Raw genomic sequence first — 17,017 nt, 5'->3', positions numbered from 1 at the left:
ATTAAAATGGCAAAATTGCAAAATTGGTCTCCCACTTTATCTTCAATTAGGGATTTGGTCCCCCTATAATTTAATTCATAAATTTGGCCCCCCAGTTTTATAAATCCCTGTAAAATTGGTCATGAAAACCCGATTTAGACATTGACCGTTAACCTCAATGTCACGTGTCAACGTCTGAGCGGTTCCCTGTAAAAGTTTCATTTGTTGTAGGTAAAATTGCACTTTGGTCCTCCAGTTTTACTCCAATTTCGATTTTGGTCCTTCTATAGTTTAATTCACACATTTAGTCTCCCATTTTTATAAATCCCTTTATAAATTGTTCCTGCAAAATTGATCTTTTGAATGGTTTAGCCACTGGTGCTAGAGACATAGTAAGTCTTGATAAATCTCGAACTTTTTTTTCATTGCAAGTTTTTCACTCACTTGGAATCCAGAGAAAAATCACTCTTTGTCTCTCTCCCACTTCCGGGGTTGTTCAACTTGGGAAAGTGATGCATGAATCTCAACCTGGGTTTGAAATTTTCAGATCTCTTACTTTAACAGGTTCTGTAATAATCCCTTTTTTTTTTTCTTTTTTTGCTCCCCCATGCGGTATTATGTGTATACAATTGTTTAAGTGGCCTATGTATGACAATGATATTTTTGTTTGAAATACAACTTCTCCAGTAGTGAAATTTGACTGAATTTATAAAAGGATTTATAAAACTGGGGGACCAAATGTGCGAATTAAATTATAAGGGGACCAAAATCGAAATTGGAGTAAAACTAGAGGACTAAAAGTACAATTTTACCTACAAAAAATGAAGTCTTTACAGGGAACCACGTAGACGTTGACACGTGACATTGACATGTGTCATTGACACGTGACAGTCAACGTTTGAGGTTAACGGTCAACGTCCAAATTGGGCTTCTAGGACCAATTTTGCAGGGATTTATAAAATTGGGGGACCAAATTTGTGAATTAAATTATAGGGGGACCAAATCCAAAAATTAGAGATAAAATGGGGACCAAAAGTAAAAATTTGCCTATTAAATTTTTCCTAAAATTATAAATGTGATAGACTCCATCTAAAACAAGAAAATTTACTAAAGATAGCTCTAGTTTCACTTGACCTTCTCCTAGTACATGTGCTATACTCCCAAATCATATTTTAAATAATAGTAGAATTTTGTAAAGAGATAGGCAAAATATCTATTGTTAGTGTTATGTTCATTTGATTGTTTTGTGTGTTGTATTTTCATGTATTTACTTTTTTTATAACAAGGAGCTACATATATATAAAGGCAACCAGTCACCAACGTGTAGCAACAAAATACTTGCAACAATAACATTAAGAAACAAAAAAATAAAATCGAACAACAAACTTTCTAATGTTAAAGACTTGTAACGTTTAGAAAGGAAATTGACAAGTAAAAGATAGCCTCCTAAGATATAAGAATAGAAGTAGTGGAATGCTTTTAGTTTTTCAAGAAAACTAATTCTAAAAGTATTTTATCTTTAAAAATATAATTAATAAGAAAATATATTTTAATTTTAAATTATAAGAAAATATTCCAACAATCTCTCACTCCTTTAAAATTTAAAGAAATGAAATAATATAATAAAAACATTTTTAATGGAGCATAATACATTGTGTTTTCACCCATAAATTGTTCAGGTGTACTAGAAAGGGACTCAATCATATCCATGATAGACATTTTGAGAAAACAGAATGATATTGCAGAAAAAACTATGCAAGAAGAAAGTGATTTCTCTCCCTAAGTTTGTTAGAAAAATAAAATAAAAGAAATAAACAAGAAGAAGATGCAAAGCCTTAAACTATAGAACACAACTATAGTAGCAAATTAAATTTAGAATATGACAAAATATGGATTAACAATACAATATAAAATACAATAAACACAAAGGAAAATAATTTTAAGGGAAAAATTTTAAATAGTATTTGTTGAAGCACACAAACCTATCCTTAGAGAAAAAACACATCCAGGTAGAAAAATCTGATTGTACTTCTCTCTTAAGAGACGACAATTCGTTGGTTCCGATTGTGTGTAGCAAAAGGATTCTCAAACCTTCTGCATGTTGTTGTCCAAAAAAATATTTTTTTATAAGAAAAGAAAATAAAAAATTAGAGAAAAATGCAAATTATTTTTCTACTTGTATCTATAGGTTAAATAAAAGAGAGAGATATACATAAAAAAAAAAACTCAAAATAAAACTCACACGTAAACCCACGTACAAGCATGTTGTCATTATCGTTACCAACCGGTCTCATTTCGAAACCATCGTGCTTCTATCCCCAATTCTTCTTCTTTTTTCCTTGTATTGGAAGATACCATTTTGTAACATTGTCACACAGTATCAAACTCGTCTTTTTGTCTGTCACTATATCATTACCACTCACGAGATTCCACCCAACCTCTTTTTAGTTTCTAAACTCATGAGAGCCCAAACACCAGTTTCATTAGTAGTTGTTTGTGTGCAATCAAGGTAAACTAACCAACCTTATCCATAAATGGATCAGTCATCACCTTATTATAACCGATTTCCTCAGACTCCAAGCTCAACCAAAAAGGGAAGAAGTGGTTATGAACCATCAGACACAGAGACAGAGCGGCAAGAGATTCCACGGCATGAACGAGAAAGAAGAAACTTCACTTTAGAAGAAACAAAAGATTTTACTCTAATGAACAAAAGCCCCATGGCACTACACAGGAGGCACCCTTCAAGGTTTGAAAACGAAGTCTCATCAGCTTCAACAGCTTCAGCTCCACGAAGAAGACACCATAGTAAATCACCCTATAAGCTGCGCGTAGCAGAAGCAGATGTTGCTGTTGCTGTTGCTGGTGTTGCATCATCATCACCCATAATAGGTTTGAATACAAGGAGAAATATCAGTCCCTTGTCGAGACCTGACATTGGAAGAACCGTGTCTCCTTTCAGGGAGCAAAGAATTGAGAAGCCACACTACAAGAGATCAGTGACTGCTCCAAGATTGAGGATTCAAGAGAGCAACAACGGAGGGAGAACCAATGAAATGGTTAATAGACAAAGAGAAGCTTCTCCTTTCAAAGCTCCTTCGGTTGGAGAAATCAACGAGATGATAGCACAGGTGAAGCTATCTCAAGATCCCACCAGTGATTATTCGTCAGTGCTTGAAAGCACTGATTCCATTCATCCGGGTGACCTTTTCTTTTCTCGCGAATGCAATGCCTTTCAAGCGAAGAATTCTTCGTTGCCAAGACGCATCGAACAACGTGAGCATTTCAGTCCAAGGCCACCGGTGAACACCACGAGAGTCCCATCTGAAAGAAAAGGAAAGAATGCTGACATTAAGATGAATATGAATATCTTGTCTCGATCAACCACGGTTTTAAGTACTTCGGCTACGAGCAGAAAGGGCAGTGGCACTGGGAAGCCAAGTAGTGTAACAAGCGAAAGTAGTGGAAAGACAACTGAAAGCATGAGGAAATTCACAGTCAACAGAAAAAAGAATCAGAAAGATACATGGTTTTCTTGCATGAGAACAGGTAACTGTAGAACCACTAGAAAATCGCCTGAACGTCGACCAATTGATGAATCTTCTTTCATAGAGAGGGCAGTGGTAGTCGAAAGCCTCCCACAATTCTGGGCAGATAAGCACCAACCTGCTTCACTTAATGGCTTCATTTGCAACAGACAAGAAGCTCAACTTCTCAAGGAATTGGTATGCTCTCAAACACTCAAATATGGTCCCCATTACATCCCTTGAATTCTTCTTGTGGACAAAACTAAGATGTAGTTCCCTAGGTAGTTTTAGTGTCTTTTTTCAATTAGAATTAAAGTTTCATTCAGTACCTCGAGCAGATATTTAATACTAATCTTTAATACGCGAATTACTGAGATAAAACTTTCATTCTGGTTATAGAACAATACTAAAATCACTTAATAAATTACGTCTAAGTTTTTTCCTCTTCTCTTATTGTTACTTGTATTTGTATAATAACTTATGACTCAAGCTACTTTGCTTTTCAGGTGTCTCAGGGCTCTTGTCCTCATATTTTGCTTCAAGGACCCTCTGGCTCTGGGAAAAGAGAACTAGCAATGGCTCTTCTTCGAGAAATATATGGGGATGCATGTTGTAACGTATGCTTCTTCCCATAACTATCCTTCCAATTATGTTTTGTATTTCTAGGCTGACTTTATCAGACCCTTTTGCAGCTGTCTCATGATTTAAGACATTTCCCTATTCAGGTAGAGATTTCTCACTCTCCTACCTATATAGGTTTTGATATATGATAAGTACAGATTAAAAAACCATTTATTATTATTATTATTATTATTATTATTATTATTAATTTTTTATTTCAAAAAGTTGCATCTCCTATAGTATTACTACTTTGACAGGACCAAAGGCTTAAGAAAGTATCTGTTCCAATAACATCCAGTTCTCATCACATGGAGCTCGATGTAAATTCAGAATCAAATGCTAAATATGCTTTAATGGGATTAATCAAAGAAATTAGCAATATATATGCAGTTGCCCCCGAAGTCAGCAATATTAATTTCAAGTCAGATTTTAAAGGTTAGTAGCTTAAACGCATGCTTATTTTACGTCTGAGTGATCCTTTAATGTGAGCCTAGCTAATGTGGTTGAGTTCTGTTGATTTCAGTTATAGTTCTTTATGACGTCCACAAAGCAGTAGATAATATCCGGCACATTATCAAATGGATCATAGACCGCTATTCGGATATTTGCAAATTAGTGCTCTGCTGTGAAGATGATGCAGACATTATTGAACATGTGAAAAATCGATTCAAAGTTATCCAAGTTGATGCTCCTCAAAATCACGAAGTAAGAATAAAAACACTATAGAAATTGTAAAAGTAAACATCAATCTGCAACATATCAGATCATGGATTTTTTCCCCTGCAATTCTATACGTATTTTTTTCTAGATCATTTTATCCTACAAGATGTCTTTTTGTTGTGGTAAATTGCAATTTTGGTAAAGATCAAACTTTGCTTCCATTACTGTCAAAAAAGAAAAATTAATTAACACATATGCACCTTCAACTATGCAGATTATTGAGGTTCTTATTCAGATAGCAAAGAATGAGGAAATTGATCTATCCATGAATTTTGCTGCAAAAATTGCTACAAAATCTAAGCAGAACCTCAGAAAAGCAATCATGGCTCTTGAAGCATGCAAAGCACACAAGTAAGAACTTCTGACTGGCGACATATTTATTTTAACATTTCTAGAAAATTCTCTATAGAGACTAAACGGGGCACTATGATGGGCAGCTATCCATTTTCTGCAGAACAACCAATTCCGGTTGGATGGGAGGAGATTGTAATAGAAGTTGCCGCAGAGATCCTAGCTGATCCATCATTTTCACGGCAAGAAACTTCTTTTTCTATCTTATGTTTTATAATAGAGAATTAGAAGCTAACAACATCTTATCATTTGGGTTCTGAACACAACTAATATGCTTTACTTCTATTCTTTTTAAGACTGACTTATTTGAAGGCAGAAACAATACATCGTTTTGTAACTTGAAAAGTGTCGATCAGATTATGGTTTAAGTTTTTAATTTGAATTTTGTTATGGTTTTATCAGCTTACTCTCAATACGAGGGAAATTTCAAATGCTTCTCTTGGATTTTGTCCACCCGAAATTGATTCTCCAGGTAATAAACTAATAATAAGAGTCCATAAACAATTTATTCAACTCATCAAAATAGTGCATAAAGTACATTCTGTTCAAACATGCAGAAACTCGTGGGACATCTCCTAAAAAGAATTGAGGTCAGCTTAAGAAGGGAGCTTTACTACTGGCATGCTTATTATGTGAGTTTCTTCCTCCATAATTTGTCTTAAGGTGATGGTATATTATAAAATAGAACTTGGCGCATTTCTAACATAACAGTTCTGTGCTCCTTCCCCATTTTCCCTAAAATTCTAGACAACCCCTCCACCCCATAGTTTATGTGTGTTTCTTGTGGTAAATTAGTAACCAAAGTCTATAATGAACAGGACAGAAGACTCCCCCCAGGAATAACTGCTTTACTAAAGTTAGAAGGTAAGGCAAAACACTTCTAATCTTTTTTAAACTAACCATATAGATTGCCTAGCAAAAATAACCCAAGAATTAAGGCATACATGGTTTTAAGTTGCGGACCCGCAACAGCAATTGCAGTCACAACTTAACAGTTTCTTGACTGTCCCCAACTGCATCGCACCGCAATTGCAGCCACATCAGTCACATTTTTCTGCAATTGTCCGTAATATAAAAGTTTTTTGACTTACCGCAACCGCAATTTAAAACCTTAAATATGCATGACTTCCCTAAATAACCTACTGAGATGGGTATACTGTTATTGACTAATATGCTATTCTCTGCAGAATTCGTGGCCAAGTTCATGAGCATGTGCAGAAAAAACTCTGGCAATCGGCAATATGTGTAGGTTAACATGGATGTCATTACAGGATGAATCCTCACTCAGACACAGTTAAGAATGTTAACATCATATGAGCAGCACTAATGAATGTTTTAATTAGTAGAAGAACGTGATTCCGTATCCCCTTTCGAAAGAACAATACTTTAGTAGAGATCAGAAAGGAAAGTACTTAAATCAGATTCTGTTTCATTTGTAAAACGCATGCATAAAATATTTATTATTGTTCAAGCAAAAAGTCAGCTTTTCGGACCTGATTTCTCTCCTGTTCTTATATTCCTTTTTAAAATTGAATCATAAAATTAAATATTAACATAATTACATAGACAACACAGTAAATAATTGAAAAAAGAACAATAAAAAAAGCCAATTTACTCAAAACTCATAGTGAACCACAGAGAAGTCAGTGAACCTTAACACCGTGATATTGTAAAATGTTTGAGTGTGTTTGGATGCCACAGGTAATCGATTTTGGGAGCTAAAATCCTGATGTCACCGTGAATTTTTGGAAACAACAATGTGTTGTTTAGCTCCATCATGAGATTGGCGATGATTTTGCTTCACTGTGTCGTCACCCCGAAAACACACTGACTCGCGCCTATGAGTTAGTCAAGAAAACACGTTATCTTTTCTTGGGCAGCGGTTTATCAAATTTTAAATTTTATTTTATTTTTAATTTAAATTTAATATTTTTTCTTTATTTTCTTTCCTTAAATCCAAACAGAAGTTTGGATGTTTGGTGGAATGATGATCTGAGTGAAAATCATGTCATATTCTTACGTTGAATGTGAAAAAACTTATTATTGCTAACTTGCTATGACATTATTGGATTTGACTCCATATTTTGTAAATGATTTTAAGAATAGTTGGAAAGTAAAATAAAATTAACAAAGTATGAAGACTATCAAATTGAACTGTTAGACCATATATTTAACCACAAGATTTATCAATTATATCACAACTTTATCAAAAACAAAGAGAAGTATTTTATAATATCATTACTTTCACTTTATATATTGTTTCAGTTATTTAAAATATAAAAATAGAATATATTTAAATCTTATTTAAATTTCTTATTTACTTAACTTACTTTTGTATTCATTTAATTTATAAATAAAATTAATTTTACATGACATACCATATATTTTTAATTTAATAAATATTAATCTAATCACCTATTTTAATTATCATTAAATTGTTAAAAATTAGTAATTTTATTTTAGATAAATAATTATTTTTATTCTTAAATAGGTAAAATATTGACAAATTCAATGATAACATACAGCTTGGATGAATAAATTTATAGTATTTTTATTTTTTTCACTTTCGAAAATTTAAATTTAGATTTTTATTTTTTGAAAATAAATTTATTAGTCTTCTAAATGAAAATAAATATTTATTCTTTTATTTTTTATCAGCCGTCAGCACAGAGGAAAAAGTTCCTTTGCCAGCGGTCAGCAGTGATTGACAATTTGACATATGACGTTGTCCGAAATCCAAATATTCCGTTTAGCCGCTCCAACCATAGCCGTCCGATGGAAACTCCCTTTAATCACACGACACATTTTCACTCAACGACTGGCCGCTGAACTGAGTGCTATACGTTACCTTTTTTACTCTTCACTTGTTTCGCACTTTCTTTCAGTCACCATCTCCGACTCTTTCTCTTATCTGTAACTTCCTTTAACCCTTTCCACCCCAAAAATATTCACTATGCTACTGTTTTTCTGCTTTCCTTTTGATGATTCCTTTTTTATTCTCTGCATCGCCCTCGTTGATCGTTATGCTCCTTCTTTTCCCTTTTTTTTTTCTTTTGTTTCTCGATCTAATGCAACCTGAAAAAAATGAAGTAATCACCATTTTTCATATATGCTAGTACTTTTTAAGGTCCCAAGGTTTCTTTTTACTTGATGCTGTGTTTGTCAATTTCGGTCTTTATTCTTCAACAGCTACGTTTTAATTGAATCATTTTTTTTCACTTGTCTTTTGGAATCAGTACTTCTAAGAAACTGAGGTGGATTCTTCTGATTGTTGTTTTGATTGCAATGAATAGTAATGATTTTGAGAGATATAAGATTGGTTTTGTAGTTGGAAAGAGGGCTTAAGGGTGAAGGGAGAAGGGAGAAGGGAGGAGAGGTTGTGGGTTCGGATTCCCCATTGACATTTCTAATCAAACTAACAAACTAATATTTGCTGATAAAGAAAAAAGAATCGTAATGATTTTGATTGATAGTCTCTTATTTTGTGTGTGTGATAATTTTGATGCTTATGTAGCTAAGTCAACATGGCTCACCATGAAGATTCAAGTGCATGGAATTCGAGTATACCTCACCCTAAGCTCAATGAAAGAATTCTGTCTTCTCTGTCACGGAGAACTGTTGCTGCTCACCCCTGGCACGATTTAGAGATTGGTAAAACACCCTAAATTGTTTTGGATTTTTTTTGTCACTTTTAATTATAATGTAATGAAATATGGTTTATTTTTTAAAAGCGAAAACCTATTTTGTTTGTTTTCTCCTCAATGAAGAAGAAGGAGTTCCTCTTCAGTTTCAACAAAACATCTTTTCACTGAGGTAGCAATATTTGACGGAAAACTATCAAATGCTTTTGTGCACATGCAGGGCCAGGAGCTCCAGCTGTTTTCAACTGTGTAAGCTTTTACTCTTTTGTAACTTAATTGCAAATCATAGGGAAAAAAGTATCAAAAGATTTCTTGCAACACCATGGCCATCTGAGTTTTGGGGCTTATAATAATTTATTTCTGGCAATCCTTCAAATATTTAATCTTTGTACTTGTATGTAGTGAATGCAGCTAAAAAAAAGTACTATAGCATTAACAAGGATACGATGGTAATGGAATCCTCATTTTATGACTTGAAATGAGGTTGTGCTTAAATAAAGAGAAATCACTAGCAGTCTGAAACTCCAAATCTTACATTTTGCCTACATAGATTATTCCATTTAACTCTTGTTTCTAGAGAAATAAATTGATTTCCATGGCAGGTGGTTGAAATTGGCAAAGGCAGTAAGGTTAAGTATGAGCTGGACAAGACAAGTGGACTTATAAAGGTGTCGTTTCCATTTTCTTTCTTGCACTCCTCTTCTTCCATTCCATATGCTTAATGTATTAGCAAAATGTGAAAGACTTTCTTTTAATAGGGCAGTATTCTCATTTACCATTTCCAAATTTATTTCTCATTGCTACCTGTCTGTGGTGAAGCATAACTAACTCACTAACGAATGTTCTGATCAACCCAACTTAGGTTGATCGTATTCTTTACTCATCAGTTGTCTACCCACACAACTATGGTTTTATCCCAAGAACCATTTGTGAAGACAGTGATCCTATGGACGTGCTGGTTCTAATGCAGGTACCAATGCTTAAAAATTGTTGTTTCTGATACTTAACAGAAAATGTTTGTTTCCAGCCAAAATTTCAACTGTATTAAAATTTGAACTTTTGTTCTGAGAAGGAACCCGTGCTTCCTGGTTCCTTCCTTCGTGCTCGTGCTATTGGACTAATGCCTATGATTGACCAGGTAAAAGTTGCCTCCTCCTTGCTTTCTGTTTTTCATTTGCATTGGAACAATGAAGAAGTGAGGGTCTTTTCTGAAAAAACATAAAAGGCATTAAGCATTTTTAATTATTTAGCTGATTAGTTAATTATTTGCTCCTCGCCTAGTGGTAGTGTATTGAACATCAAAGTCTATTGAAATGAGAAAAAAAACATTGCCCTACCTTCTTAGTTGATATGACATGGTGAAATTTGTCACCATTAACCTTTCAAACCCTAGTCCAATTTTACCTTGGAGAGTGGTATGATTGAGATGGAGGTTCATTTCTTGGGATCAAAGAAATAAAATTGAAGGTTGCGAGGAACATTGTTAAATGCATCTCAACACCATTATAAGGATCTGACTGCAACTTCTGTTCACTTTATATTTCACTTGTCTTTCAACATTGCATAATTCGAATAATTTGTCACCACTTAAAGTCCAAATTTGGAGAAAAATTATTTTTTTCTAACAAATTCTGCTACAGGGTGAGAGGGATGACAAGATCATAGCAGTTTGTGCTGATGACCCTGAGTTCCGCCATTACACTGACATCAATGAGCTTCCTCCACATCGGCTTGCTGAAATCAGAAGATTCTTTGAGGACTGTATCCTGTTATTTGCACGTACAAATAAACCACATGCATCTCTGTTCGTAGTTATTGACAATTATGCTCATTAATGATTAGTTTTCTTTTAGAATAAAAGCCTATAGAACGTTTGGGCCAATATAAAAACTTTTACTTTCACATTTTCTATCTCGTAACATGTACGACGAATTTCTAATGGATTACCTAATACACTCTAAGTCCCCCATAGGTTTTGATGACCTGTTGAATAACTTTCTTCTATCAATGCCACATCCCCTGGTTTCAGTGGTTTGCTGCATGTTTTCCTTAGCTTGTCACACTAGACAAGAAGAATGAGAACAAAATAGTTGATGTTGAAGACTTTCTACCGGCTGAAGCTGCCATTGATGCCATCAATTACTCCATGTGAGCTATTTTCCTTTACCGTGACTCAAATTTTGTGTCCATTTTTGGATTCTTGGCAGTAATTTGAATGATTATTTTATTTTTCTTACATGGATGTTTCCCTTTGCAGGGACTTGTATGCTGCTTACATAGTTGAGAGCTTAAGACACTAACTTCCTTAGAAACTGAATAGCCAATTTCAGTGATCTCCAACTAAATATGTAAAATGTGAATGAAACTCCATAAACATTGTGATTTCCGTGCTGTTCTGTGATGCACTAGTGCTGCCTCGGTTATTGACACAACAGTGTCTAAAACTTCTGCTTTGGATGCGGTTGTACTGCCCCCCAATAATGAGTTCATTTATAGTATTGAAGTCCTTATCCTTTGTTTGGTATTGGAGAAATAGTAACACATGAATGAATTTTCAGTTAAGCAAATTCCTCGAGTTTTATTGTATGTTTGGTTTTACTTTTGATAAAGTTACAAATAATAGTATGTCTTTTTCTTTAAATTTCACATGAAAAGATAGAGGCTAGCATCGAGTACGTGTGTCCTACCACATTAGTTTTAACTTCAAACTCAGTTTGGTTTAGATTTTGAAAAAAATAAATTTAAAAGATTGAATTCATTTATTTTGGACCGAAATAGTATTTTAAAGTAAAATTGTTTTGAAATGTAAATATACATATGTTAAAAATTTAATGGAATTTCATACTTAGAATCAACGTTTTCATGTTGGAAAAGTTTAAAACTTTTACTTCTTTCAAAATTAATTTTATTTACCACAATTAATTTTAAGAATCCAAAAACCAAACGTGTGATTATTTTGGAATCCAATTATTTTACCCTCGAAAACTATTACAATGGAAACAAATACTCAAATAGACATTACAAAGTTGCATGTTTGTGAACAATTTTTGTTATGACTGTTTTTTAAAAAATTATTTTAGGCAATCAGTAAAGATAAGCAGGGTTTTTTTATAAAAAAAATTAATTAAACACATCAACTTATTTTCTATTTTTTCATAGGTTTATCAAAATTTAAATAGTCTCTTATAACTTAACTTTTTTATGAAATTCTAAATATTTTCAGTCTGAAATTTTAATCAGGTCCTACTTCCTTAATTTTCATTAAAATATAGAAGCCTATTTTTTTATACATATATTGAAACTTATTTAAATGCACATATTGATATTAAGTATTTTCTTTACTCGTGATAATCGAAAACAAGACCAGTGAGTTTCTATTATATTATACTTTATATAAGTTGTGAAATAGGTTCGATAAAATTAAAACATTTTTTCTTAAAAAACACATTAAAATATTCCCTTAAAAAAGTTAAAAATATTAATAGTTTTAATTGATATTAACTGCTAAGAAGCCTCTGTAAAAATAAAAATAAAAACTGCTAAGAAGCCATTTTTTTTAAATATAGGAAATCCGTTAAATACTTTAAAAATCAAACTTATGTTAATAATATATTTAAAATAAGTTAATTTAATATATGTTATCGGCACAAAAGCTTTTTTTTTTTTCTAACAACACTTGTTATTTTTTATTAAAAAAAAAAGAAGAAAGGCAGCCAGTAGCAAGTGGCTATGCAGCTTTTTTTTATATATAAATTTTTGTAAATAAAGTACTATTTTCATAAGAGGTAACAAAAATATGCTCAGAGGAGGAAAATCTAAATAATTTCTAAATCTACGGAAATGGTTTTTTCTTTTTTATCTGAATAATTAAATATACTCTTAGAAAGAAGCATTCTGGTTTTATATAAAATAATAATAAAATGAGTGTAAACCGTGAAGTGATTTCTGAGATTGGATGCGAGAGTTCTGAGAAGAAAAGAGAAGATCGGTGAGTGAGGAAGCAAATAGCAATAGCACCGCCACCGTCACCACTGCCACTGCCACTAGCAACAGCAGAATGGGAACCTTGGGCAGAGTTTTCTACGCCGTCGGATTTTGGATCCGCGAGACCGGCCAAGCCATCGATCGCCTCGGCTCTCGTCTCCAAGGCAACTACCTCTTTCAAGAACAGCGTATGTTTTACTTACACTTCTCCGTTTCCATTTTTATTAGGGTTTCATTCCAAACTCCATTAATTCTTATTTCGATTCGAAATTATTCAGTGTCTAGGCATCGACCTCTGATGAATCTGTTCGACAAAGCTCCCTCGGTTCACAGGGATGCATTTGTGGCCCCTAGTGCCTCCCTCCTCGGCGATGTCCACGTTGGCCCCGCTTCCTCCATTTGGTATGGATGCGTTCTCAGAGGTAAAACCCCACAGCCACCGCAGCTGTTTCCAACTTGTTATTTTCATTGACTGGGGTTTGTTTGGTTCATCTGAGGTTAGCCTGGTTTGGAATGTAAAGTTGGTTCAGAGATTAATGAAATGAATGTATACTTTACACAGGATTGGTACAACAACAAAATGTGGAACGATTTTAAGTGATTTTTGGCCTCTCCTTCAAATTGCTTGAAATGAGATAATTAGGTTCCTGCCAAACATTTCCTTGGTCTGTTAGTCGTTAATCGTAATGTTTAGAGACTTGCCCTCTCAGGCACACACTATCAGTGTTTGTCATCTAAAGAGTAAGTGTGCCTGATGAGACGGTGTAAAATGTTTGCTTTAACAGAAATTGTTAAATGTTTGACTTAGGCTTCTAAAATGTGCTTTTATCGTATATGTTTGGATAAACTTTTCTGAAAGCACTTTTAGGAGAAAAAAATAAGAAGGACAAATTTTCTCTCATAAACTTAAATTAGCTTAAGCTTTGATAAAAATAAGCTTTTGGAGAAGCTAATATGAGAGTGCTTCTACAAATTAGCTTATGCATAAGCTAATTTGTACTTTTGGAGAAGCTTATTTCATGTTTCCTTCTTATTTTTCTTCTTGTATAAGTGCTAATGGAGAAATTTACCCAAACAAGACTAAAATGTAATGCTAAAATGTATAAGTGTAACTCTGATGTATATCTGCACACTCACCTTAAATAACTGAATGTGAAATTCTTTGCTTACTAGGGTATGTTTGGATCGACGTTTGGATGGCCTCAACTTGAGTCTAGGATTGGTCAAACATAATTTTCTCATTTACCATGATGTTTGGCTTTGTGTTGGAAACATGATTCTTTTTAGACTCAAGTCTCATTGATTTCATTAGCTGTAGTTTTTTTTATCTACACTAATGTGACTCATGATGTTTGTTCCATGTATCCCTCCAAGTTTGTGGTTCCAAATCCTATGCGGCAGCATCCATTTTATAGTTTACTATAACAGAAACCCAGAAAAGTCAGGTCCCTTCAGTTCCACCTAGACAAACTAAAAGACAAAGATAATAATGATAAATTCGAAGTGACAAAAGAGACACTTACGCACCACGCTCCAAATGCAGCTAGTACTATTACTATACTTCAAACTTCTTTTGTTATTATATCAATACTCTGAATATTAACATAAAAAAAATATTTGAAGATTAGCTGAAGTTCTGTTTCCTGTCAACATTATCACATTTTCTCTTTATTGTAGTTGTATGTCAAAGTTGTGTTGCAGTATGAATTATTTCTCTTATTTGTATCTTTTGTTTGCTACTTTGTATTTAATTGTTATATTAATTTGTTTTCTAAGTTTTTATCAAGGTTATGGAATTTATTTCAAAATAATGAATTACAATACAAGACATCTACATAATATATATGCTCATTAAAACCCATTTTTGGCAATTATTCACCCAAAATCAATTTTGATTGCAAGTTTCCAAACAATATCATGTATCAAAATTAATTTTATAATATATATTATCCAAACAAAAATCACGTTACTTCATGCTCATGTTTACTTAGAATTAATTCGATAAAATCATATTGATTCAAAATCAATTCTACAAATGCATATCCAAACACACACCAAGGGAGTGTTTGGTTTGGTTGTTTTCTGTTTTCATTTTCACTGGAAATAGAAAATGGTGATGGAAATGTGTTTGGTTGGATTTCTGTTTTCATTTTCAGTAAAAATATTTTTTCAAACGAACCAAAAACTGAAAACAATAAAATCTTGTTTTCAGTTGAAACCAGGAACCTCATTTTGGGTAAAATGAAAACGCGGTGACAAGAATGTAATTTTAAAAAAATCTAAAAATACATTTCCTTTTGAAAATGTATTTTCAGTGTTTTTATTTCTTGAAAGCAGAAAACAAGAAGTCAAACCAAATATGTTTTCAGAATTTTAATCTTTTGAAAATGAAAACAGTTTTCAGAAAATGAAAACAAGAAATGAAAATGCAAACCAAACACACCCTAAGTTACCATGCATTTCCTTTTTCTTTGGGTAACATAGGAAGGACCACATATTTGTTACCTCTTTCCTTCACTTTTCATTGCTTCAACTCACATTCGATGGACTGTGAAGGACAACTGTTGTGCCTTTCTTATTGCTATTTGCTATGCTGTATGCATGTTCTCATTATCATTTGGTATGCATAATTTGCATATTGCACACTCAATATCTCGGGGTTGAGTATTGATATATCCCAGCTTCCTCTTTCTGATATTTGCACTTATCTTGCTGTTTTCTACCTTAAATGGTATTCTTTGTGTGAAGGCGATGTTAACAGCATTACTATTGGATCTGGAACTAATATACAAGACAATTCTCTTGTTCATGTTGCCAAGTCTAATTTGAGTGGAAAAGTCTTGCCAACTATCATTGGAGATAATGTCACTGTAGGTGAGTGAAAGTGATGAATTATTATTGTGAGTGACTTCAGCATTGTTTTAGTGTGAAAACTCTATCTATGGTTTTGACACTGTGATTTCAGGTCATAGTGCTGTGTTACAAGGATGTACAGTTGAGGATGAGGCATTTATTGGCATGGGTGCAACCTTGCTTGATGGTGTATATGTTGAGAAACATGCCATGGTTGCTGCTGGAGCTCTTGTCAGGCAGAATACAAGGATCCCCTATGGAGAGGTTTGTATGAACCTTCTGTTTTTCCTTTGGAGAGAATGAGAAAGTACTTTGTTCTGCTCTCTTGAAAATCGAAATTAAATGAAGTTTCACTTGTTAGGTTTTGTCAGAATTAACAATGGTAGTTGACTAGTTGTCATAGCAATCAGGCCTAAATTAAAATGAATGGTTCAAGAGGTGTTCATCTTATTTTTTTACATCAGGCATGGGATTATCATTGTCTTTGATTTAAACTGATTGAATGAATGCTTTTAATTGCAGGTTTGGGGAGGTAATCCGGCAAGGTTCTTGAGGAAGCTCACGGAAGATGAAATGACCTTCTTCTCACAATCTGCCTTAAATTATTCCAATTTGGCTCAGGCTCATGCTGCTGAAAATGCAAAAGGACTTGATGAGACTGAATTTGTAAAAGTTCTTTACAAGAAATTTGCTCGTCGTGGTGAGGAATATCATTCAGTGCTAGGTGGTGTTCAAGAAACTCCTGCAGAGCTTAACGTTCCGGATAATGTTTTGCTAGACAAAGTTCCCAAGGCTTAATTTTTTTTTTCTCTTTTATGGTATCTTTATGTGCGATTTTCCAGAGAATGGCTGCTTTTGTTTCCTGTAAGTTTGGAGAGCTCCCATTGTTATCTCAAATATCAACACATGCTGCACGAGTTGGCATGTGGCTTTGCTCATCTCTGTGCTCAATAAGAAGCCTTACTTTTAATTTCTTGATAATGACTACAGTGGAACAGTTTGGTAATAGTTCAGTCATCCAGGGACATCTACAGTTTTACAGTACTGTAGTTGGGCATGTATTTTAAAATAAACAATATCAATTCAGATGTGCCTTGAACCTGTATTTTCATGGATTATGATATATCCTTTTTTGGTCACATGTCAGTTATACTGCTTTTGCAAAATAAATTCAATACTTTTTTTAAGACAATTTCAATACTTTAAAAACTACTTTGATTGTAATATTTCGTTAGCATGCACGCTTAATATGTGCTATGTGCCTTAGTGTTGCGCAAAACAAGATTGACAATCAACTAATCCTAATTATTAGTGATGATTAGAAAATATTCTTCATCGAAA

The 17,017-nt window shown here is 33.5% G+C and overlaps 3 protein-coding genes across 3 annotated transcripts; all 3 read left to right on the top strand.

Moving 5' to 3' along the window:
- Positions 1-2,346: 2,346 nt before the first annotated feature.
- LOC114420392 lies at positions 2,347-6,685 on the top strand. Its single transcript, XM_028386302.1, has 11 exons — positions 2,347-3,704; positions 4,013-4,123; positions 4,199-4,231; positions 4,385-4,562; positions 4,651-4,832; positions 5,062-5,198; positions 5,285-5,380; positions 5,601-5,670; positions 5,756-5,830; positions 6,017-6,062; positions 6,386-6,685. Exons 1-11 carry the CDS (start codon positions 2,514-2,516, stop codon positions 6,445-6,447), a joined length of 2,181 nt encoding a protein of 726 aa, XP_028242103.1. The 5' UTR covers positions 2,347-2,513; the 3' UTR covers positions 6,448-6,685.
- Positions 6,686-7,975: 1,290 nt separating this feature from the next.
- Positions 7,976-11,425, top strand: LOC114420384 (soluble inorganic pyrophosphatase 1-like). The gene is made up of 9 exons (XM_028386296.1): positions 7,976-8,111; positions 8,713-8,849; positions 9,060-9,088; positions 9,442-9,507; positions 9,702-9,809; positions 9,912-9,977; positions 10,480-10,600; positions 10,906-10,987; positions 11,097-11,425. The coding sequence occupies exons 2-9, from the start codon at positions 8,723-8,725 to the stop codon at positions 11,137-11,139; spliced, it is 642 nt and encodes a 213-aa protein (XP_028242097.1). The 5' UTR covers positions 7,976-8,111; positions 8,713-8,722; the 3' UTR covers positions 11,140-11,425.
- Positions 11,426-12,746: 1,321 nt separating this feature from the next.
- On the top strand, positions 12,747-16,815 carry LOC114420376 (gamma carbonic anhydrase 1, mitochondrial-like). The gene is made up of 5 exons (XM_028386290.1): positions 12,747-13,011; positions 13,102-13,245; positions 15,572-15,697; positions 15,789-15,940; positions 16,199-16,815. Exons 1-5 carry the CDS (start codon positions 12,897-12,899, stop codon positions 16,472-16,474), a joined length of 813 nt encoding a protein of 270 aa, XP_028242091.1. The 5' UTR covers positions 12,747-12,896; the 3' UTR covers positions 16,475-16,815.
- Positions 16,816-17,017: the final 202 nt, after the last annotated feature.

The sequence above is a fragment of the Glycine soja genome, chromosome 1, assembly GCF_004193775.1.
Source record: "Glycine soja cultivar W05 chromosome 1, ASM419377v2, whole genome shotgun sequence".
NCBI classification, from domain to species: domain Eukaryota; kingdom Viridiplantae; phylum Streptophyta; class Magnoliopsida; order Fabales; family Fabaceae; genus Glycine; species Glycine soja.
Note: the sequence above shows the minus strand (reverse complement) of the source record. Positions and strands in the feature narration are given on the sequence as shown.